This window comes from Bos taurus, chromosome 18 (genome assembly GCF_002263795.3).
Source record: "Bos taurus isolate L1 Dominette 01449 registration number 42190680 breed Hereford chromosome 18, ARS-UCD2.0, whole genome shotgun sequence".
Classification (NCBI taxonomy): domain Eukaryota; kingdom Metazoa; phylum Chordata; class Mammalia; order Artiodactyla; family Bovidae; genus Bos; species Bos taurus.
In genome coordinates this window covers 39,110,933-39,134,585 of record NC_037345.1, presented here as the reverse complement: position 1 = coordinate 39,134,585, position 23,653 = coordinate 39,110,933, and the positions used below count along the sequence as shown (strand labels likewise).

Genomic DNA, 23,653 nt, shown 5'->3' with positions numbered 1-23,653 from the left:
AGACTGATGCTGACGCTTCGATACTTTGGTCACCTGATGTGAAGAGCCAACTCACTGGAAAAGACCCTGATGCTGGGAAAGATTGAAGGCAAAAGGAGAAGAGGTCAGCAGAGGAATAAGATGGTTAGACAGCATCGCTGACTCAATGGACATGAATTTGAGCAAACTTTGGGAGATAGTGAAGGACAGGGAAGCCTGGTGTGCTACAGTCCACGGGGTCACAAAGAGTTGGACACAATTTAGCGAAGGAACAACACAAGAACTCTTTGCCTAACCTAAGGTTACATAGATTTTCCCATATATTTTCTTTTAAAAATAGTTTTATATCATTTTTCTTCTACAAACTCTTACATTTGAGTATATAATTCCTTATTAAAATTTTTAAACATACATAAAAATTGGAAGATACAAAAGCTAACATTTCACCGTATTTACTTTTTTGAACCATTTGAAAATAACAGACATCATGACATTTCATACCTAATTAAAGGTAGTTCTCACTTTGCATGGCAGTGTGGGATCACATAAATGATCTTGCAAGCTGAAACTGTGCAAGGTGATCTTAATCATCAGTAGGGAAAAGTATGATTGTTCTGTGACATCTAAAAATTCAGGAGACTTCCCTAGTGGTTCAGTTGTTTCAACTCCATGCACTCGAAGCAGAGGGCCTGGGTTGGATCCCTGTCAGGGAACTAGATCCTGCATGCTGCAACTAACAGCGGGTGCAGCCAACTAAATTAAGAAACAAAAAATAAAGACAATCTTCTACCTTAGGGGGAAAAAAAAGACTCATGTCAAACCATTAAAATCTCTTATTGTGGGCTATAAAGATACAAGGAAAAATTTAAAAGCAGTAGAATTAGTATGTAATTTAAAACATCAGAAACATTAAGAATTAAAGTTATTTCTTCAAAAGAAAAATTTATCAAGACTAATTTGAACAATGCTGTCCTTCCTTTTCTTGTATAAGTTAGAATTTGGGGACAGCATCTTTTCTATCTGTTTGGTGAACTGTCATACTGTTTTAAGTTTGCACTGGCTTCCAGCCTCTTATCCTTTCTGCTTTCAATGCTGTGAAATATCTCCTGCTGCTGCTAAGTCGCTTCAGTAGTGTCCGACTCTGTGCGACCCCAGAGATGGCAGCCCACCAGGCTCCCCGTCCCTGGGATTCTCCAGGCAAGAACACTGGAGTGGGGTGCCATTTCCTTTTCCAATGCGTGAAAGTGAAAAGTGAAAGTGAAGTCGCTCAGTCGTGTCTGACTCTTAGCGACCCCGTAGAGTTCATTTAATATTAGTTTTTTTTTTTTTTTTGCTGGTGTTAATTCCTCCAGGATGTCATCATCCTTTTCCTCATAACCAATTTCTTCATTTAAGTTGGTAAGTTCGACCTCACTAAATTCATCTGGCCACTGTGTATAGTCCCCTGAACACAGGCAATCTTCCTACGGCCAGCTGCTTCTCGGATTAACTCCATTCACATTCTATTCAAATTTCACTTTGCATTATCATGTTGTTAATTTGCTGCATTTTGGTCTTTTTTGGCCAAATTCCTCTTTCCGTTATCCATTTTATGGTCAAATGTCACAGTTTATGACTGAGAGACAAGAAAGTAACACAACTACACAATCTGCTGTCTATACATAAACGGGATGACCAGCGAGCAGTCAGCCAGGCTCTGAGATGTGACAGGACTGGCCATGCATCATGACAGACACCTAAAAATACATGTTGTACACAGTGAATTATGGGCTGAAGGTCTAGTAGCGGCTGGTGTTTTATGTGATCACTCATGGTTGATATACCACACTGAGATTTGAACTGTCTTGCTGGCAACTGGTGTTATCTAGCTGAACCATGGTAACTGAAATTCATGCACCAACTACAACAGTTCAAGGCAAGGGCTGCCTGTTTTTAAGCATGTGCCTCCTAAAAACTGGAGCTTCCCAGGTAGTGCTAGTGGTAAAGAATCTGCCAGCTGATTCAGGAGATGCAGGTTCGATCCCTGGGGCGGGAAAATCCCCTGGAGAAGGAAATGGCAACCCACTCCAGTATTCTTGCCTGGAAAATCTCATGGGGTTTTTCTGACAGGCTACAGTCCATGGGGTCACACAGGGTCGGACGTGACTGAGCACACATGTGCAAGGTTCAAGGCCTCCTAATAATCAGGCCATTTTCATACCATTATTACACTTAAGGAAATGACCAATAACTTCCTAGGATACTGTCTAATCCATATTAAAAATGGCTCATTTATTTCAAGGACCTAGAACAGCCCTCCCTCATGAACTTTCTCTTGTAATAGTGACTTTTCAGAGAAACTAGGGTTGCATCCACAGTGATACCCCCTGAAGTGTGATCCACGGGTAAGCAGCCATCACCTGGCAACTAGCTGATTTCAGAACCTTGGGCCCCACTCCAGAACTCCTGTCCTCCATTTCGGTGTGTATCTTTTTAAATTAGTTATGCCTGGAAATAGTTAAGGCCTTTCAACAAATTCAGTATTTGTTTGCAACAACGGAATTTTTTAGACTGTTTAATTACTACCATTCCTCTTAACTGGATCTACTGTCTATTTTCGTTTATGTTTTGCATTATTTTAAGTTTGATCATCCTGGTCCATTAATTTGATTCTCAATAATGACATCTTCAATTCAAATTCTGAATTCTTAAAATCTGCAAATCGCCTTTTTCATTTCCTCAAAGTCTTTCTCTGTGTGTCTGCTATAATGGACTCTCCTGAAGAGCTCTGTTATTTTTTCCGTCTGTCTCTTCCTGCAGTTCTACCCACTCTTGTACTCCTTGTACTCTGTCCATCTTTTAGGATCAGTGCTTCTCAAACGGGGCTCTTCTTTGGAATCACCTGGGAAGTTTATGACATTCTGGGCCTTGGATCCCATCTCCAGGGATTATGATTTGACTGGTCTGGAGAGAGGCCTGGCACCAAATGCTTTAAAAGCTCCCCAGGTCTGCTTGTGGGTTCTTAAAGCATAAGTAATACTGTCACCAAAATTCAGAACGTTGGAGACTATAGGACAATTTGGTTTCTTCAACACACATACACTGTAAGAAAAGTAGCAAGAACAGAAAATGAGGGAAAGAGATAAAGGGACGAAGAACTTATAGATTACTTATTTTTTAAAGTCTCTTAAAAAAACTTGTTTATTATTTATTTATTTGGCTGCACTGGGTGGGATCTAATTCCCTGACCAGGGATGGAACCTGGGCCCCCTTGCACTGGAAGCACAGAGTCTTACCCACTGGACCACCAGGGAAGTTCCTAGATTAAGTATAAAAATGCATGAGACAGGACTTCCCCGCTGGTCCAGTGGTTAAGAATCTGCCTGCCAGTGCAAGGGATATGAGTTTGATCCCTGGTCTAGGAAGATCCCACATGCCACCAGAGCAACTAGGCAGCTGTGCCCCGAGTACTGAGCCCACAGACTCAAAGAAGGGCCCGCGTGCAGCAACACAGACTGGTGCAGTTAAACATCAAAATAAATAAATTAAAAACATGTGACAAAGCAACTCACTGCAACACACGGACCTTATTTAGATCTTGATTTGAACAAAAAAACTATAAACACTTAGGAGACAACCGGGAAAATGTGAACACTGATTGGATTTTTAAAAACTGTAGTGAAATACACATAACAAAAAACTTACCATTTTAAGTTTAAAATATACCTTAACCATTTTAAGGTGACCAGTTCAGCAGTGTTACATACATTCATACTGTTGTGTAGATATCAGGAAATTGTTATTTAGGTGTGATAATGGCTTATATTTATGTTTTAAAAAGAAGAGTGTTTGTCTGGCTGAAATCTTTATGGATAAAATGATATGAAGTCTGGTATTTTTTTCCAAGATAGATGAAACAAGACTGGCAATGAATTGTGGGGTAACTGTTGAATCTGGGTAACAGGAATTTAGGATTCATTATACTACTTCCTCGGAGAAGGCAATGGCACCCACTCCAGTACTCTTGCCTGGAAAATCTCATGGGCGGAGGAGCCTGGTAGGCTGCAGTCCTATCAGGGGTCGCTAAGAGTCATGCACGACTGAGCGTCTTGACTTTCACTTTTCACTTTCATGCATTGGAGAAGGAAATGGCAACCCACTCCAGTGTTCTTGCCTGGAGAATCCCAGAGACGGGGGGAGCCTGGTGGGCTGCCGTCTATGGGGTCACACACAGTCGGACATGACTGAAGCGACTTAGCAGCAGCAGCAGCAGCAGCATACTACTTCCTACACTTTTGTGTGTGACATTTTCCTTAAAGTTTAAGGAAACAGAAGATTTTTTAAAAAGTAAGTTTTCTTACTTAGTAGTTTATTATTGATTTTTTGTTTGCATGTGTGTTAAGTCCCCTCAGTCGTGTCCAACTCTTTGTGACCCTATGGACTCTAGCCCGCCAGGCTCTTCTGTCTATGGAATTCTCCAGGAAAGAATACTGGAGTCGGGTTCCATGCCTTCTTCCAGTGGATCTTCTGGACCCAGGTACTGAACCTGGGTCTCCTGAACTGGCAGGTGGGTTCTTTACCACTAGTGCCACCTGGGATGCCCTATTATTGATTTTTTAACTTGTCTCTCTTAACTCCCCCATCCTTTTCTGCTAAACTTCTACCAGTCTTACCAGTTCTTCGTTTTTTCCATGACTACTACACCCACACCCCTAACAAATTTTACCCTGTCAATTTGTTTTTTGTTCTTGTCAAGTTGTCAGAACCATGAGGCACCTTGGACTGACTCACAGACCTTGGTTCCCCAAGCTTCCTGCAACTATAGCGCTTCCTCCCATGCTGGTGTGACAGTTTCTCACGTACCTTTGCTGGCTGGCTGATGAAGGTGTTCTGAAGCAATGACAGTATCATCGAAATAACCCAGCTGGTGGCTTGGTCTTTGTTCAGTTCCAGGCTATAAAGTGCTGTAAAGAAGGCTGAGGCCAGGCTAGTGACACCCAGAAGGAGCCAGCAGAAGTATGTCAACCATCTGTGCCAGCCTTTAGAGACACGCTGCTTCCCTTCTTCTGGGCTCAGGATGGGGAAACTGGTTGCCTCCCTTAGGAACAGAAGTTGAAGGAATAACCAACCTCGTCAACAGCTGACAGAGAGGTTTAGGAAGACTACATGTGGTAAAGCCCAGTGGGATGTGTTACCTGGACAGCCCTTGCTCCGTGGGAAGAACATGGGTTTCCAAGAGTTCCTGGAGTTTTTGCAGTTGGTGGACTGCATCAAGGAAGTCACTGGGGTGATCGGCCTGGGTGGGACCTGGTGTCTGTAAGTGAGATTGGAGCCTCTGCAGAACTCTGAGCAGGTAACTGCAGAAATGACGGTGGTTTTCAGCAACCACTGAAAATACAGCCCAGGTTGACATGTGAACAAGTGGAAGATGTCAAGAAACAGAAATTCTTGGTAGAAATGAGCAATCTGTTAACTGATGAAAGTGAAAGTCCCTCAGTTGTGTAGGACTCTTTGCGACTCCATGAACTACACAGACCATGGAATTCTCCAGGCCAGAATGCCTGAGTGGGTAGCCTTTTCCTTCTCCAGGGGATCTTCCCAACCCAAGGATTGAACCCAAGTCTCCCACATTGCCAGCAGATTTTTTACCAGCTGAGCCACAAGGGAAGCCCAAGAATACTGGAGTGGGTAGCCTATCCCTTCTCCAGCAGATCTTCCCAACCTAGGAGTTGAATCAGGGTCTCCTGCATTGCAGGCGGATTCTTTACCAACTAAGCTATCAGGGAAGCCCCTGTTAACTGATGATGAGGTTAAATTTCCTAGTCGATGAAGACTGAAGAATACAGAACTGTATTCTCTGAGCATGCTGGTATATTTGCAACAATTTGTAAAATCCTATATTACTTTGATAGAGGATCAAAGTAATTTTTAAAGCTAATTGAGTTTTTTCACCAGAACTTCAGTACATGTGAACCCCACTCCAGCACTCTTGCCTGGAAAACCCCATGGACGGAGGAGCCTGGTGGGCCACAGTCCACGGGGTCGCTGAGTTGGACATGACTGAGCGACTTCACTTTCACTTTTCACTTTCATGCATTGGAGAAGGAAATGGCAACCCACTCCAGTGTTCTTGCCTGGAGAATCCCAGGGACGGGGGAGCCTGGTGGGCTGCCGTCTATGGGGTCGCACAGAGTTGGACACGACTGAAGTGACTTAGCAGAATGTGAGCGTGAAGTTGCTCAGTCGTGTTGGACTCTTTGCGACCCCATGGATTATAGCCTACCAGGCTCCTCCGTCCAGGGGATTTTCCAGGCAAGAGTACTGGAGTGGGTTGCCATTTCCTTCTCCAGGGGATCTTCCCGACACAGGGATGGAACCCAGGTCTCCCACATCGTAGGCAGACACTTTACCGTCTGAGCCACCAGGGAAGTAGAGTGCCTAGAAGGCCCAAACTAAATTCAAGAATTCATAAATCACACAATCTCATCATTCATAGAAGAAAGAGAATGACACGCTTTCACAGCTTCTGACGAAGCAGATGAAGTATGGGGGGGTCTGAGACAGAGGACATTTTTGGTGGGTTTTTCTTTTAACCTTTACTTTTTAAGACCAGATATGCTGTCTCAGAAGCTCTGAGAGGTAGCAGAGCTGTCTGCCCTCTGCTGGGAGTTTAAGGAAATGAAAAAACAGCAGAAGCTGGCATCATGCCTGTTGATTATGCTGAGAGCGTGTCAGGTGTGTGGGGTGGGGGCAGATAAAAGATCAGATCCTGAAACTTACTGAACTTTACCATTTGCCCAGTAGTGTCCTGCCTGCTGGGGACAGCCCGGATGCTCTAAGTAAGAACAGATGAGGCTAGACAAAAGCTTCAGCAGCTCGTTTATGCTATCAGAACGCCATGAAGATGGTTCGCACTCTGAGAGTAGGTACGTATTTCTCCTGAGCAGGAATCCCACAGTTTCCTTTAATTTCTGAAAGTGGAACCAAGAAGAGAAAAGTCAGTTTTACATTAAACTCAGGCCTGGGAGCAATTATAGACAGTCACGAGGCGGTTTATCTTCTTGGAGGGGCATACGCTCAGTGTGTGTGCACGCTAAGTCGCTTCAGTTGTGTCTGACTCTTTGCGACCCCATGGACTACGTAGCCCTCCAGGCTCCTCTGTCCATGAGATTCTCCAGCCAAGAATACAGAGTGGGTTGCCATTTCCCTTTCCAGGGGGTCTTCCCGACCCGGGATGGAATGTGTGTCCCCTAACGTCTCCTGCGTTGGCACGTGGGTTCTTTACCACTAGTGCCACCTGGGAAGCCCTATGCTCAGTGTAAATGACCTCAATTTTTCACTTTCTCTCTCCTTTTTCACAAAGAAGTCACCTCACAGTAGCTTCAGAACTAGTTTTATTTAGGAAAGAATCTAGGATGAAAGAAGAAGAGTTTGAACAAACATCAAAAAACTAAGACACCTCCAGAGCAGGGCATTCTGCACTCACGTCAGTGCTGAGAACACTCCAGAATCAAGAGAAAGAACTAGAGGCAGGATGACGACGGCTCAGGGCACAGGGATTAGAGTACAGCTCTAATTAGAGCATAGCTCTACAGTTAATAGAGCTCCGGAGCCTTGCCAGAGAGGCTCGTGTTCACTGGCCTTCTCCACCACGTCAGGGAGGGCAGCATGACATTAACCTGTAAACTCTGACACCACGCTCACCTCAACCACCTCCGTGAGAGAGAGAGGCTCTGAAGAAGCATCCGAGGGGCAGGAGGCCTGGATGGGAGGAAAGACAGGCAGAGGCTCCTGTGGTTGGATCAACGGGAAAAGCCGCCCGATCACAAGACTGATGGGGAAAAAGATGACTGCAGTTTGGATGCTGACGAGCAGTTCAGACCAGGTCACAGCAAACGGGCCCACTGAAAAAGAAAAGCATGTATCAACCCTCATCCTCGACCATTAAAATCGTCTCCGAGATACTCCTCTCCCAGGTTTAAGTGTTGTTTTAAAATTTATTTTAATTGGAGTGTAACTGCTTTACAATGTTGTGCTAGTTTCTGCTGTGCAGCATTGTCAATCAGCTGTGAGAATACATTAATACATCAATCCCCTCCCTAATTGCCCCCCTCCCACCCCTACTCCCATCCTGCCTCCCCAGGTCAGCACAGAGCCCCGAGCTGAGCTCCCTGTGCTCTACAGCGGCTTCCCACTAGCTACCCAGTTCACACGTGGTACTGCACATGTCAGCTACTCTCTCAGCTCATCCCGCCCTCTCCTCCCCATGCCAGGTCCAAAGTCCATGCTCTATGTCCTGCAGTTTAAGTATTTATTTACCAATTGACTATGATTATCTAAGGATAGCAAGTTATTTTGACAGTCAAGATCCTGAAGTGTCTCTAAGGCCATTTCATTTGTTAATGAGTGAGATCAATGAGAAAATGTGTATTCTAATGTTAGAGTAAATGAGTATTCTCATTTAAGAGTAGAATTAGATGAGTACTCTAATGGGAGGGCAGCAGAGGAAAAATGAAGGCCCCCGGTGACTCCGTTTCTAACTTGGAAGGAAGGAATGGCGTGTAGAAGAAGGACTACCTGCCACAAACAGCACACGTCAGGGCTCACCCCGAGCTTGCTGATCTCTCTTGGTGGTGGTACTGTTCACCTTCCAGAACATGACGTTGGTGACCATGTTGCAGAGAAGGAGGGTCATGTAGCAGGTGAGCCGCTGGACCCTCGTAAACTGGTTCCAGGGGTGTCGAGTTGCGACTGAGAGCCACAGGCAATCCTGGGTGAACTTCTCTATGATCATGGAGGAGAACAGGTGTCTAACAAGATAAATCAGAACAGGAAATGCATGAGATGTCATTCTGAACATGGCCTCGTTTGAGATGTGGTTCACCTGGCAGCAAGCGACACATCGACAGCTCAGCCACTGCTCAACACCCTTGTGAAGCAGCTTTCAGGTGACACGGTATGATTTTTGCTGCTGTTGTTGTTACCATAGGGTAATAGGTTTTTGAGGATAAGGGTAACTTTATGAGATTTTAAAACTAAAACCTTGTTTTGGCTTTACCAGAGGTTTTGATAAGTCTTTTTTATTCTTGGAAAGTTTGCATTAAGCTTCCACTCAATATAGGGGCTTCCCTGGTGGTTCCGACGGTAAAGAATCTGCCTGCAATGAAGGAGACCTGGGTTTGATCCATGGGACGGGAAGATCCCCTGGAGTAGGAAATGGCATCCCACTCCAGTATTCTTGCCTGGAGAATTCCATGGACAGAGGGGCCTTGGTGGGCTGGGGTCACAAAGAATCTGACATGACTGAATGACTAACATTTTCACTTTTTCCACTCAAGATAGTTACAAGGTATGGTAAACTTATATAAGGTAAACTCATACTTGGAGAACCTTCTCTACTCTCCAAAGAAACTATAAATACAATATAAAAAGAAAAAATTCAAAATATTAGCTGGGCTTAAAAACAAAATAAATGTCTCTGAAGAAGAGGGATGGGATGAGAAAAAAGATGGTAAGTGGGGAAGAAGCCACAGGATTCTGAGCTCTGGGTTTGGAAGAAGGCGTGCTGCTAAGTCGCTTCAGTCATGTCCGACTCTGTGTGACCCCATAGACGGCAGCCCACCAGGCTTCCCCGTCCCTGGGATTCTCCAGGCAAGAACACTGGAGTGGGTTGCCATTTCCTTCTCTAAAGCATGAGAATGAAAAGTGAAAGTGAAGTCACTCAGTCGTGTCCAACTCTTCGAGACCCCATGGACCACAGCCCACCAGGCTCCTCCATCCATGGGACTCTCCAGGCAAGAGTACTGGAGTGGGGTGCCAAGGTATACACAGGTCAAAGTTTGATTCCCAGAGAGCAGCTGAAAGTGATTCATGGAGGGAGGGAAAGGAAAGGCGGGTAAAGCCAACTTCACTGCCTGAAGCCAGGGCTGAAGCTGGAGCTCAAGGAAGAACTCTGCAGAACAAAAAAACTACCTCAGGGCTGCCGCTGCTGCCAAGTCGCTTCAGTCGTGTCCAACTCTGCGACCCCAGAGACCGCAGCCCGCCAGGCTCCCCCGCAGGGCTACACATTTGTACGTAGGGAGGCAGGGGACAGCGGGCAGCCCCTCAACCAGGAACACAGCCAAGAGACCCCCTGGCTCATGACAAGGTGTGTGACAGGTCGTTTCCTTAGTTTCTCTGAGGACCAGGGGCTCCGAAATGGGGTAATAAAATAAACCCTAGTTCTAGACTGGTGATGTGAAGGGCTGAATGAAAAAAATTGAGAAAAGTACTCGTCAGGGGTATGTGGAGAAGGAGAGAGATATTGAGACTTAAAGATGAAACCAACCTACAACCTCAAATTCCTAAACATATTTATAAATCTAATGCTAAAAAAGGCAGCCAACACAATATTTCAGTCCAGAAGAAACTAATTTTGTGGGACAGTCTGGCAAAGACTTGAAGTGTTTCAGGTTGCTCAAAGATACAAGTAAAGCTACAAAAGAGATACAAGTAAAGCTACAAAAGAGACTCACCAACTTAGAAAACAGTTGCGGGGGAAGGGATAGTGAGGAAGTTTGGGAAGGTCATGTACACAATTGAAAATGTGTATATTGAAAATGGATAACCAACAAGGACCTACTGAACAGCAGATGGAACTCTGCTCAATGTTATGAGGCAGCCTGGATGGGAGAGGGGTTTGGGGAGAATGGATACATGTGTACGCGTGGCTGAGCACACTGGCTGTCCATCTGAAACTACCACACCTTGTTAATCAGTTATACCTCAATACAGAACAAAGTTCAAAGTTCAAAAAGCATGTATGTGTGTATATATATATATATATATATATATATATATATATATATATATATATATATATAAAGAAGAAAATGTCAGTTGCTACTTGCACTGTAGTGATTGTTTTGTTTGCTACTACTGTATCTCATGTCTCAGCAATCTGCAGCAAGATCCAATGGCCTTGAGGGGAGGCCATGTGCTTTAGAAGAAAGAATCTTCAACAGGAGAGGGGATAAGACCTGAGCCTCTGCTGTTTCTTATGTGCTTCATCTGGAGCAAGTCAATTTAACCAATCCCTGCTACATTTTCAGAGAAGGCAGTGGCACCCCACTCCAGTACTCTTGCCTGGAAAATCCCATGGACGGGGGAGCCTGGTAGGCTGCAGTCCATGGGGTCGCTAAGAGTTGGACACGACTGAGCGACTTCACTTGCACTTTTCACTTTCATGCATTGGAGAAGGAAATGGCAACCCACTCCAGTGTTCTTGCCTGGAGAATCCCAGGGACGGGGGAGCCTGGTGGGCTGCCGTTTATGGGGCTGCACAGAGTTGGACACAACTGAAGTGACTTAGCAGCAGCAGCAGCAGCAGCTGCTACATTTTATACATCTATGAAATAAAGAACTTGACAGTAAATAATGATATAAAAATGATACAAGGAATAATGTTCACTTTAAAAGAATAAAAAATGAAGAAAAACCCAGAAATAAAATAAATTTGAAATCTTAAAATGGAAAAATATGGTCCTCAAAACAAAATAATTAGGAGAAAGAGACACTGGTTTAAGAGAAAAATCAGTGAACTGCCACAGACAGACAAAAAAGATATGCACGCAAGAGTGGCTTAAAAACATGGACGATCGTTAGAGAGACTTTGCATATAGCGAGGGACTGTCAGAGGAGCAGTATTTTCAGAAGTGACATATGAGAATTTCTGTTTATTGAACGCATGACTCTGTATATCAAAAGTGCATTTTGGGACACCCCTCCCTGGAGGTCCGGTGGTTAAGACTCCAGGCGTCCAGTGGTCAGGGAACTAAGATCCTGCATGCCGTGCAGCACACCACCTCCCCAACCCTGAAGAGCACATTTTACATTTTACCACAATAAAACTTTTTTAAAGTACACTCTGAGTGCTAAACAGGATTTTTAAAAAAGGTAAATCCACAGTGAAAAGAAATATGGTAAAATTTGGAACATCAAGGATAAAGAGAAAATACTAAAAAGAGAAAAGACAACATACTTTAGAAGAATAACAGGTAGACTGACATAACAACAGAGGCAGTGCTGAAAGGCAGTCCTCCATGAACGCTTCACATTTAGGCATTTATACAAACTTTGCTCCTGGACTATGTCTTCAAGTATCTTTGTGTAAGCAGACAGCCCTAAAAAGACAGAATCAGGAACTCTCTTTGGAGACAATTTACATTTCCAGATTATAAAGACAGAGACTTCTTGCTTCCCAGAGACTTTCTAGGGTAATAAAGATAGACATGCCTTCTTCTCACCCCTTGAGAGATTTGCCTACATTGCAGGCTGATAAAGATAAGGTCTTATTCTATAGGGAAGGATGGGCAGGTTTTCTGGCAGCTCATAGATCAGCGTCTCCTGGTTTGGGGTTCCTCTTTTGTAACATACCTCTACTGCTTGTGCAGCTCACAGCTGGCTCTCATCACATCACCCTGTCAAATCAGGGAGCTGCCACAAATTACTGCTCTGGCTGCTTCTACTGCTCTAAGTAGTAAACTGTCTAAATCCATTTGGGTCAGTGGAAACAGTGGAAGGAATACCTCTGAAAATTCTTCCACAAAAACAATGATAAAACTTCTTTTAAAAAGTCAGAATCAAATTTTCAGAACTCAGGTAAGTAACCAAAGGTTTGTAGCAACCTGGGAGTGTTTACATAAGAAAAACGGTTAAATATCAGTAAGAACAGAGAATTTTGTGGCATTTTAATTGGCCCTATTTCCCCATCTCCCTTTCCCTAGCTCCATGGTAACCTTGAAAACCAAGAGCCTTCAATCACAGTGAAATCCAGCAGCCTGGCAGTCACTAGAGGGGGCAGAAGGGGATTAAAAGCATCCTTCCCAGAGAGCCGTCATTATCTGACTTGTCTGGTAGTTCCCGGGAAAACTCCACTTGCAAGACTGCCCTTATTTGATATGACTGGACACTCATCCAGTGAAAAATGCTTCTTCTTTGAGGGCACTGTCAAAAATGTTAAGAGGCAACTGTTTAACTTCACAGCTGCCTGATAAGGCAGGCAAACAACGGGCTCATCACAAAGCCTGAGAGGGTCAGAGGTCCACAGGAGTTTTGAAAAGCTTCGACACAGTCCTGGGAGTCTAATGATAGGAGGCCATGTGCACGCCCGGGGATGTGGGCATGCTCAGGAAACACCTGAGCAGGCCCTACACTTCTACTCCTGGAAGAACCCTGAAGCTCTCAGCAAGCAGGAAGTGAAGGCTCAGGCAGAGCTGTCAGCCACCTGGCTGCATGCGGAAGGCATGGCACAACATGTGTGCAAAACCCCTCAGCAAAGGCTGGGAGGCTTACTGGCTCAGGCCTTTAAAGAGGTCTCTGTCTAGCTGTTAGCTGCCCACTGAACTGACTGAGCAAGAACTTCAGTTTCACATATGATAGAAATACAGATTTTATAGAATTAGTTCGAAACAGACACAGGACAATAACGGACACTAAGAACAAGTACTGGGGGAGAGGAAGGAGATTTGATCTTCAGAGTGGCCACATTTCATTATTTAAAATGTTGGGTTTTCAACAGAAGATCACAAGACATGAAAAGAAACAAAGTCTCTCTCTCCCTCACACACACACACACCACACTCAACAAATTGTTACTGAGGAAGCCAAGACACTGGATTTACTAAAGATTTCAAATCAGCTATTTTAAATATGTTCAAAGAAATAAGGGAAATCATGTTGAAGTAACTAAAGGAAAGTAAATGAGCATGATGTCTTGCTAAATAGAGTATTAATGAAGATACAGAAATTATTATTATTGGTTGCACTGTGTGGCACGCAGGATCTTAATTCCTGTTTAGGGATCAAACCCGTGCCGCCTGCATTGGAAGTGTGGAGTCTTCCAATGAACCACCAGGGAAGTCCCCAGAGAATATTTTATTTTTTTTAACTAATTTTTTAAAAGTTTTTTTAAAATGTGAACCATTTTTAAAGTCTTCATTGAATTTTTGACAATTTTGCTTCTGTTTCATGTTTTGGTTTTTTGACCATAAGGCATATGGGGGTCTTAGCTCTCTGACCAGAAATCAAACCGTTGCCCCCTATACTGGAAGTGTGGAGTCTTAACCACTGGACCACCAGGGAAGTTCTCAGAAGTTATTAAAAAAAAAAACCAAAACAAATAGAAAGAGTGCAGCTGAAAAATACAGTAAGAAATGGAAAATTCACTAAAGGCTCAAAAGCAGATGTGAGCTGGCAGGAGAAAGAAGATAGGTCAAACTTGAAGATAGGTCAGTTGAAATTGTCTTGTCCAAGGAACAGAAAGAAAAAATAATGAAGAAAATGAACAGAGCCTCAGAGACAGGTAGCACATCATTTCTCAACAGTACCTAAAGGAAAAGAGCTCCTTCTTTGAGACTGGCATGAAGACCCGGTCGCGCTCACTGTCTCCAAGGTCCATGGCCAGCCAACAGTTGCACAGGAAATGCCATTTCCTTTTACCTGCGATGTCAGTGACAGTCACCTGGCTTACATACCTATAGTAAAATAAAGACAATCATGTTAGAGGGTGGGCATCAATCAATTGCTGTAATAAGCAGTGACCTTATGGAAGCAACCTCAATGTCCATTGATGGCTGAATGGATAGAGAAAATGTGGTATATATACCGTATACAATGGAATATCATTCAGTTACTAAAAAAAGAATGAAATTTTGCCATTTGTGACATGAATAGAGGGCATTAGCCTAAGTGAAATAAGTCAGAGAGAGACAAAGACAGATATGATCTCACTTATATGTGGAATGTAAAGGCAAAGGTCAGGAGAGTCAAAAGGTACAGACGGCCAGTTATAAAATAAGCCAAGGGGATGAAACATACAGCATGGCGACTGTAGTTAATAATATGGTGTCGCATATATGAAAACAGCTACAAGAGCAGATCTTAACTCTCACAACGAGAAAAAAATTCTCTATGTATGGTGATGCTTGTTAACTAGACTTATGGTGATTATTTCACAATACATACAAACATCAAATCATTAGGTTGCAGACCTGAAGCAAATATAAAATTGTACATCAATCATACTGCAATAAAAATAAAAAAAGAAAATTTTTTATTGACAGAGGGTGTCCAAGTAAACAGATTCTGCTTCATTGTAGGGGCAAGAGCCAAAGAAAGAAACGAGATCTGATCCCACTTTTTCCTTCCCAACCTCTAAAGGAGTTCACGTACCAAATATCAGAATGCAGACTTCCATAACCTGGAATAGTCAGTGTGTGTTTCTATTCCTTAAGATTTCTTCTTTCTACAGTGACAGCACCCCACCACCTTTGTAAATATCCCATCTGCCTCCATCTTTCACCACTAGGGTCTAAGGGGGTGTACATGGGGAGTGGGCTTTAATGTTTATATTAATGACTTGTCTTGTTTGGGTCTGTGGCTTCATCTTGGCTTCAGAGCAACAGGTCCTGAAACTTCATCCTCTTTTCAACCCGTTTTTTTTTTTAACCATGTGTCTCTGTCTTCTCCCCTGATTTCAACCATCAACCAATTTGTCCTGCAGAACCTCTGCTCTGCCTGTTTGACTTCACCTTGCACCTAGTCAGCTAATCTCCTTTACTGAAAGGATGCTACTTCTCCAAAAGTCTATACGAAACCATTCAAATCTCTCTGGTCAAAATTCTTATTTTAGTTGGAAGTTATTTTTTTCTTTTTTTGGAAGTTATTTTCTGTGTGAGGAGCACAGATCGCTTTAAAGCTAAAATTATTTCTGGGACTCTCTTTTGAAGCAGTTAATATAATCACAAGTGACTAAGTTGCATTTGATTTAAACTTAGCTACTTGTTAAAGCTTTCATTTAATAGCAAAGTATAAAAAAAGAGAAAATATTCATTTTCTGATTGGTGAGAAACTAGTCAACCGTTTTTTTCTCTGCTCTCCTTTCATACAGAAAAGAAACAGAGAATCTAATGTGTGTCAGAACAATCTAGTTGATACATTCAGTACGATCAGTATAAAGATACAGAAAGCATAGTCATTTTCTAAGAAAATATGCTGGCAGTCTGCTTTTTATTGGGGGTGGATAGTTCTTTTGCTTCTCTGTGTTTTCCAAGTTTTTTGTATTCAAACATCTATTACTTTTGCAATTAAACAAAGAAAAGAAAATATTGACTAAAAAAATTCTTTGAAAGAGCCTTAATAACAAAGTCTAGAAGTGAACAGGTAATTCTTGAGAACTGTAACAAATATTTATTGTTACAATAGACTGTAATTATCAATTATAACAAATATTGAGTCCTACTATAATTTTGGCACTGTATGTGCTGTTGAGAATACAAATACGACTAAGTCAACATTGCTATTCCATGAGGAGCATAAAGTCATTATAAGTCAAAAAATATTATAAGACTCCATACAAAATTAGAATTTATATAAACCAGTGATAAAAGAAAAATGGAAAATATCATATAGGTGTGAATTCCTTTATGTGTTGTGAATTCCTTTATGTGTTTCCTCAAAGAGAAATATCTATTTAAATTAAAAAATGTATTTCTAATAATTATAAAATATTGTTAAAACTTTTGGAAGTAACTAAAACTACCCTGAAGAAAAACTTAAAAATTCATAATCCTACTACCCAGGGATAACTATTGGTAATAATTTAGTGTATATAGCTCTAGACTTCCCCTTATAAACACACTTGAAAAAAAAATCAACTCTGTTGTGGTATAATTTACATAGGATAAAAGGCACCCATTTAAAGAATATAGTTCAGGGAATTTCCTAGCAGTTCAGTGGTTAGGCCTCTGGGCTTTCACTGCCAAGGGCACAAGTTTGATCCCTGGTTGAGGAACTAAGATCCTGCAAGCCATGGAGTGCAGCCAAAAAAATAAAAATAAAAAGTACTGTTCACTGCATTGTGGACAACTGTATACACCTGTATAATAAGCACCACCATGGCCACCCTGAAAAGTTCCCCTGCCCCCTTTCCAGTCAGCCCTCCTCAGGCTCACCCTGGGCTCCAGGTGACCACTGACATACTTCCTCTCTCTACAGGTTAATTTGCTTTTTTTTGTTGTTGTTGTTAATTTGCTTTTTTCAGAATTTCACATATTCTTGTGTGTCTGGCTTCTTTTGCTCAACATAATGCTTTCTGAGATTCGCCCATGTTGCTGTATCAGTAGATTGTTCTTCTTTGTCAGGGGTCATATTCCACCAAATGAACACACTAACATTTGTTTATTCATTCAGCTGATGGACATTTGTGTTGTTTCCAGTTTGAGGCTATTTTTCATAAAGCTGCTATCAAAGTATTTGTGTAAGACTTGGAGTGGACATACGTTTTCACTTATCTTGAGTAAATAACTAGGAGTGGAATTTCTGGGTCATAGGGTAAACGTATGTTCAACCTTACAAGAAAACTGCCAAATTGTTCTTCACCGAGGCTGTACTGGTTTACATCCCTCCAGCGGCGTGTGAGAGCTCTTAACTGCTCCCCACCCTCACTCCACCTTTTAGTTTTACTCATTCTAGTGGGTGTCTACTGCTATTGCTGTGGTTTTAATTTGCATTTCCTGATAACCAATGATGCTGAGCATCTTTCAAGTGCTTATTATACCCTATTTACCTTTATAAAAGAAAGCGGAACAACAGTAGAACCAACTGTTGTGTAGATACCTGAACAGGATGGAAGCAGCAGGAAAATCATCGGGCTGTCCTGGCCTTATGGTTGGTGTCTCTAGTCTAGCAGAGAAGGACTTTTTTAAAACTTCTTTTTGGCTGTGCCATGCAGCTTGTGTGATCTTAGTTCCCCAACCAGGAATTGAACCTAGACCCTTGGCAGTGAAAGTGTGGAGTCCTGACCACAGGACTGCCAAGGAATTCCTGGGAAGGACTTCTTGTGCTAACAATTTTAGGCTGGATGCATATTCCTTTCAGGTGGGAAATATTCAGCAACTGACTTGTTTCTGGGTCAGTTCTCAAACCTGGGTCTGAGATCTTTGGGGCTGCCCTGGTGGCTCAGTGGTAAAGAATCTGCCCACAGGGTGGAAGACCTGGGTTCGATCCCTGGGTCAGAAAGATCCAAAGGCAAGCCAGAATCCAAGGACAGAAGAGCCTGGTGGGCTACAGTTCATGGGTCCATGGGGTTGCAGAGCTGGACACGACTGAGCAACTAACACACACTGAGACCTCTGACTTCACTGCCTTCCTTTTTCCTAATCCCAACAAACCAATGATCTTCATCCTCAATTAATTTTTATCATCTACTTTCTCCACTCACTTCTCATAATTCTCAGAGTGCTGCTGAAGGAAGATGTGGGAGCGTCTGGACCCAGCACAGGGCAGGTACGCACACTCAGCACTGACCGTTTCTCTGACTCTTGCGGGACATCCCGACTGTAATTCCACTCCTTCCCCTCTCCTTAAGCTCTTCATTTTGACCCAAAGTATATTCTCTATATAGTCATGTATTAAATACTCTTTAAAGATGCTTTTTGTGTTTAGAGATACTTTTAACTTATGGTACTTTGGGGCAATGTTTCCTTGTTATTATTTTCTGTTCACAGTAGTGACCATGTTTGATGGAAAAAAATCTGGGACTCCGTTGGTGGTGCAGTGGTTGAGAATCTCCCTGCCAGTGCACAGGACACGGGTTCGATCCCTGGTCTGGAAATATCCCACATGCTGCGGGGCAGCTAAGCCCGTGCGCCACAACCGCCAAGTCCGCACTCTAAAGGCCATGAGCCACGAGAAGAGGAGCCGCTGCGATGAGAAGCCTGCACCCTGCAACTGGGGAGTAGCCCCTGCTGACTGCAACAAAGATCTGGCACAGCCAAAATAAATAATTTAAAAGATGTTTAAAAAAAAATCTATCATTCTCCCTCTCATAAAATATCTTAATTTTCAATATTTCTTTCCAGGTTTTCTTTTGTGTAGACAGCTTTGAAATGAAAATCTAACGTAATTCCCTGGTGGTCCAGTGGTGAAGACACGCACGTCCCATGCAAGGGCACGGGTGTGATCCCTGATGGGGAACTAAGATCCCACATACTGCACGGTGCAGTCGAGAAAATATTAAAAAGAAAGAAAAATAAATTAGAATCAAACAGGTATTTGTTACTATTTGATCCAAAACATTATAGTTATTTACTGTGATGCCGTGCAGGTCTTTCCCCAGAATGCTGCAGAGAAGCAGCACACCAGCCTGATTCGGGTACTTACCAAGCAGGGCTGGTGCCAGAATTGTCATGCCAGAGCCGCAGGCTGTGTAATTCCCCCAGAGAGGATGGAGTGCCCAGGAGGAACACATCCAGTCCCCCGCGTTCAAAGACTGCCTTCTGGGAGTCACAAAGGTGGTGGGGCTCGCTCCGCCCCTCTGATCCATAAAGGGTGATGACTACCTAAACCAGGACAAAGAAAAGATAAGATACGGCAAGTTATAACATGAGTCTTTTGATTTATGTCTAAGGGGAAAGATGAAGACAGAGAAAACTGTACTGAGATGAGGTCCTGGGGTCTTAGACAAGCAGAAAGGGCTCTTCAAATGTACAATTTTTAAAAGGTTTTTGGCTGCACCCCATGGCATATGGGATCTTAGTTCCCTGACCAGGGATTGAACCCACGTCCCCTCAGTGGAAGCATGGAGTCTCAACCATTGGGTCGTCAGAGAAGGCCTAGATGGAGAGTTGAGAACCAGGACGACCACCCTCCAGGATCTGTGTGAAGGATGACTGGGTGCCAGGATGTCAGCAAGGGTATCGGAGTGCAGCTCGCATGGCAGAGAGCGCCGAGCAGTGAGGGAAGAACCTTCATTGCACTCACGTTGGCTGTCGTCGAGGCCCTTCTTCTATGGCCCGTGGAGACCTCAATAAGGTAGTGGAATTGAGAGCTGGGGTCATTATCAGCCAGGATGGTAACCTTCACCTGCAGGAAAAAGCACAATCAAGAAAACCAGCAGATCTTCACTCCTTACAGCCCAGCGAGAAGCAGGAGGATACACCACGGCAGCTTTGGTGACTCCGAGGAAAGCAAGGGTGAGATGGGGGAGAAGGTAAAACAGACAAGCAGACCTAAGTTAAGTGATAAAAGTGGGGGCTATGGGTTGAAAGTCCAGGGTTTATGTCACGAGAATGAAACAGTCATAAAATCAACTGATCGGGTCTTGGGCCTCTAAATCTTTCCATTTTCCCCCCACCCAGAAAGGGTTATCAGATAAGATATAAGACACCTAGCTAAATGTGAATTCCAGATAAATGATTAATAATTTGGGGTCATATTTATGCTAAATATGCATTCACTATTTATTTGAAATTCAAATTTAACTGGGTGCCTTGTATTTTTATTTACTAAAATTGGTAATTCCACACCCACAGTATATTCGCATATTCTAGAATTTCCACATGTACGGAAGCAAGGATGAGAAAGATATAGAACAGAAATTAGAAGGAAGCTGTCAAAGGATTTTTTGTTTAAAAAAAGATTCTATACAAGTTTCTTACATATTGCAGTTACATTAAATTATAACTTTTTGGACTTATCCATAACTTTCATATCCAAGGTATTAAGTGAGATAAATGTGCATTTGATTATAGTTAAATTCTCTGTGTGTTTTCTTTTGGCTTATTCCTGACCTAAATGAATCATATGAAGATTCAACCTTGGCTAAAAGAAAAAAAAAATGGAGAAATAGAGATAAATCCCTGGGCCTTGAGACAGTAGACATGGAGAGAAATGTTAAGAGAAGTCCCACTGGAATTTTTACTATCTGCTACCTGCCTCTTTTCAATAAAGTGGACTTCCCTGGTGGCTCAGAAGGTAAAGCGTCTGTCTACAATGTGGGAGACCTGGGTTCGATCCCTGGGTTGGGAAGATCCGCTGGAGAAGGAAATGGCAATCCACTCCAGTACTATTGCCTGGAAAATCCCATGGACAGAGGAGCCTGGTAGGCTATAGTCCATGGGGTCGCAAAGAGTCAGACACGACTGAGTGACTTCACTCACCTGCCTCTTTTCGATAAAGGTATCTCTTATTTCCTTCCTCTTGTTCAACATACTCAAGACACTGTGACAGAGCTTTCAGAATCAAAGTCTCATCACCTTCTGTGCATCGGCCTGGTCCTTCCTCCAAGCCCACACGAATATGAGCATGTAGATTCCGACAAGGCTGGCCAGCAGGGACACCCCGACCGGGTTGCTGGTCACTCGAAGGAACAGCTCAGCCACGTCTTCCACATTCACCGTCCGGGGCACAAGGAAGAAATCGCTGCCGAAGTAGGTCAGGTGGTTACAGAGACACTGTGTCCTTACCAGCGTGCTCTGCGGCCCGACCTGGAATGACAGTCAAGATGGTGACTGACTGACCGGCATGCTAAGGAAGGGACACACGTAAAACATAAACACACACACAGATTTGGAAAAGAAGGTCTGGTGGCTCATCCTCCGCTGGTGTTAATGTGATCTGGGACAACTGATGGGCACAGCAGCTTGGCAGCATTTAGTAAAACAGAAGAAGTACAAACTCCTTGGATCCTGAGACTCCAGTTCTGAATGCATATCCTGAGGACTCTGCACACATGCACAAGGAAACGTGAAAAAGGACGTCTCTGTCAGCACTGGGTAAAACCAGGAGAAACCAGAACCACCTCTGTGTCTGCTAACAGCAGAACATGCAAACAAGTCAATAAGGAAGTAGGGGCAAACGAATGGGCTACTATACAGCAGATAAAATGAATGGACTGAAGCTGGATATATCAACCTGGATATATCAATGCTGAGTGAACAAGGCAAGTTTAAAAGGATATAACAGTGTGACACCATTTACACAAAGACCTAGAGCATGCAAACCATCACTCATGAATCCATGTTTACCAATCTTCCTCACTAGGCACTGTCCTATCCATCGCTAGCTCCTATACATGGGCTTGGTATGTAGAAGATGCTCAATACATACTTGCTGAAAGAATGAATCTGTTGTTGTTCAGTCGCTAAGTCACATCCAACTCTTTGCGACCCCATGGATTGCAGCACGCTATGCTTCCCTGTCCCTCACTATCTCCCAGAGTTTGCTCACATTCATGTCCATTCAGTCAGTGATGCTGTCTAACCATCTTATCCTTTGCTACCCTCTTCTCCTTTTCCTTCAATCTTTCCTAGCATCAGAGTCTTTTCCAATGAACTGGCTCTTCTCCTTAGGTAGCCAAAGTATTGAAGTTTCAGCTTCAGTATCAATTCTTCCAGTGAATATTCAGGGTTGATTTCCTTTAGGATTGACTGGTTTGATCTCTTTGACATACTCTCAAGAGTCTTCTCCAGCACCACAATTCTAAAGCCACAGTTCTTCGGTGCTCAGCCTTTCTTATGGTCCAGCTCTCAAATCTGTACATGACTACTGGAAAAACCACAGCTTTGACTACACGGACCTTTGCCAGCAAAGTGATGTCTCTGCTTTTTAATATGCTGTCTAGGTTTGTCATAGCTTTCCTTCCAAGAAGCGTCTTTTAATTTCAAGGCTGCGGTCACTGTCCACAGTGATTTTAGAGCCCAAGAAAATAAAATCTGTCACTGCATATACCAAATTCCAGACAGTGGTTACTCTTTGATATGAGTGAAAAAATGAGGTCTTTAGGGAGACAGTTCTTCGCATCAGGTGGCCAAAGTATTGGAGCTTCAGCTTTAGCATCAGTCCTTCTAATGAATATTCAGGACTGATTTCCTTTAGGATGGACTGGTTGGATCTCTTTGCAGTCCAAGGAACTCTCAAGAGTCTTCTCCAACACCACAGTTCAAAAGCATCAATTCTTTGACACTCAGTGTTCTTTATAGCCCAACTCTCACATCCACACATGACTCCTGGAAAAACCATAGCTTTGACTAGATGGACCTTTGTTGGCAAAGTAATGTCTCTGCTTTTTACATATGCTGTCTAGGTTGGTCATAGCTTTTCTTCCAAGGAGCAACCATCTTTTAATTTCATGGCTGCAGTCACCATCTGCAGTGATTCTGGAGCCCCCCAAAATAAAGTATGTCTCTGTTTCCATCGTTTCCCCATCTATTTGCCATGGAGTGATGGGACTGGATGCCATGATCTTAGTTCTTTGAAAGTTGACTTTTAAGCGAACTTTTTCACTCTCCACTTTCACCTTCATCAGGAGGCTGTTTAGTTCTTCTTTACTTTCTGCCATAAGGGTGGTGTCATCTGCATATCTGAGGTTACTGGTATTTCTCCTGGCAATCCTGATTCCAGCTTGTACTTCATACAGCCTGGCATTTGGCATGATGAGGGCATATCAGCTACTAAACTATAACTGATGCTACACTTGATCTTAGCCAAAAGACAGAGAAGTGACAAAAGCTCTTTTTTGCAAAAGAAAGTCAGCCTCATTTACTCACCGCATATTTAGTACTTGCAGAATTGATCAACTTCCATGTACCACTTGCCTTATTTTATGTACCTTGTCAGATTTACCATGGACTAATGTTTGGGCAAGAAATGACAAATCTAAAGCACAAATCTAAAGACTTCCCTGGTAGTAGAGTGCATAAGCGGAGAAGGCAATGGCACCCCACTCCAGTACTCTTGCCTGGAAAATCCCATGGACCGAGGAGCCTGGTGGACTGCAGTCCATGGGGTCATGAAGAGTCAGACATGACTGAGCGACTTCACTTTCACTTTTCACTTTCATGCGTTAGAGAAGGAAATGGCAACCCACTCCAGTGTT

At 43.1% G+C, this 23,653-nt stretch overlaps 1 protein-coding gene and 1 non-coding gene across 2 annotated transcripts in view; both read right to left on the bottom strand.

The window, feature by feature from the left end:
- The window catches only part of PKD1L3 (polycystin 1 like 3, transient receptor potential channel interacting), a 78,703-nt gene that overhangs the window by 29,191 nt on the left and 25,859 nt on the right, over nt 1–23,653 (bottom strand). The window contains 9 exon segments of the mRNA XM_059877311.1: nt 4,822–5,056; nt 5,154–5,346; nt 6,749–6,929; nt 7,663–7,862; nt 8,566–8,768; nt 14,325–14,471; nt 19,159–19,337; nt 19,759–19,860; nt 21,033–21,263. Coding sequence (XP_059733294.1) covers nt 4,822–5,056; nt 5,154–5,346; nt 6,749–6,929; nt 7,663–7,862; nt 8,566–8,768; nt 14,325–14,471; nt 19,159–19,337; nt 19,759–19,860; nt 21,033–21,263 — 1,671 coding nt within the window.
- On the bottom strand, nt 3,199–3,272 carry TRNAW-CCA (transfer RNA tryptophan (anticodon CCA)). Its single transcript has one exon. It is a non-coding gene; the product is annotated as a tRNA-Trp (tRNA).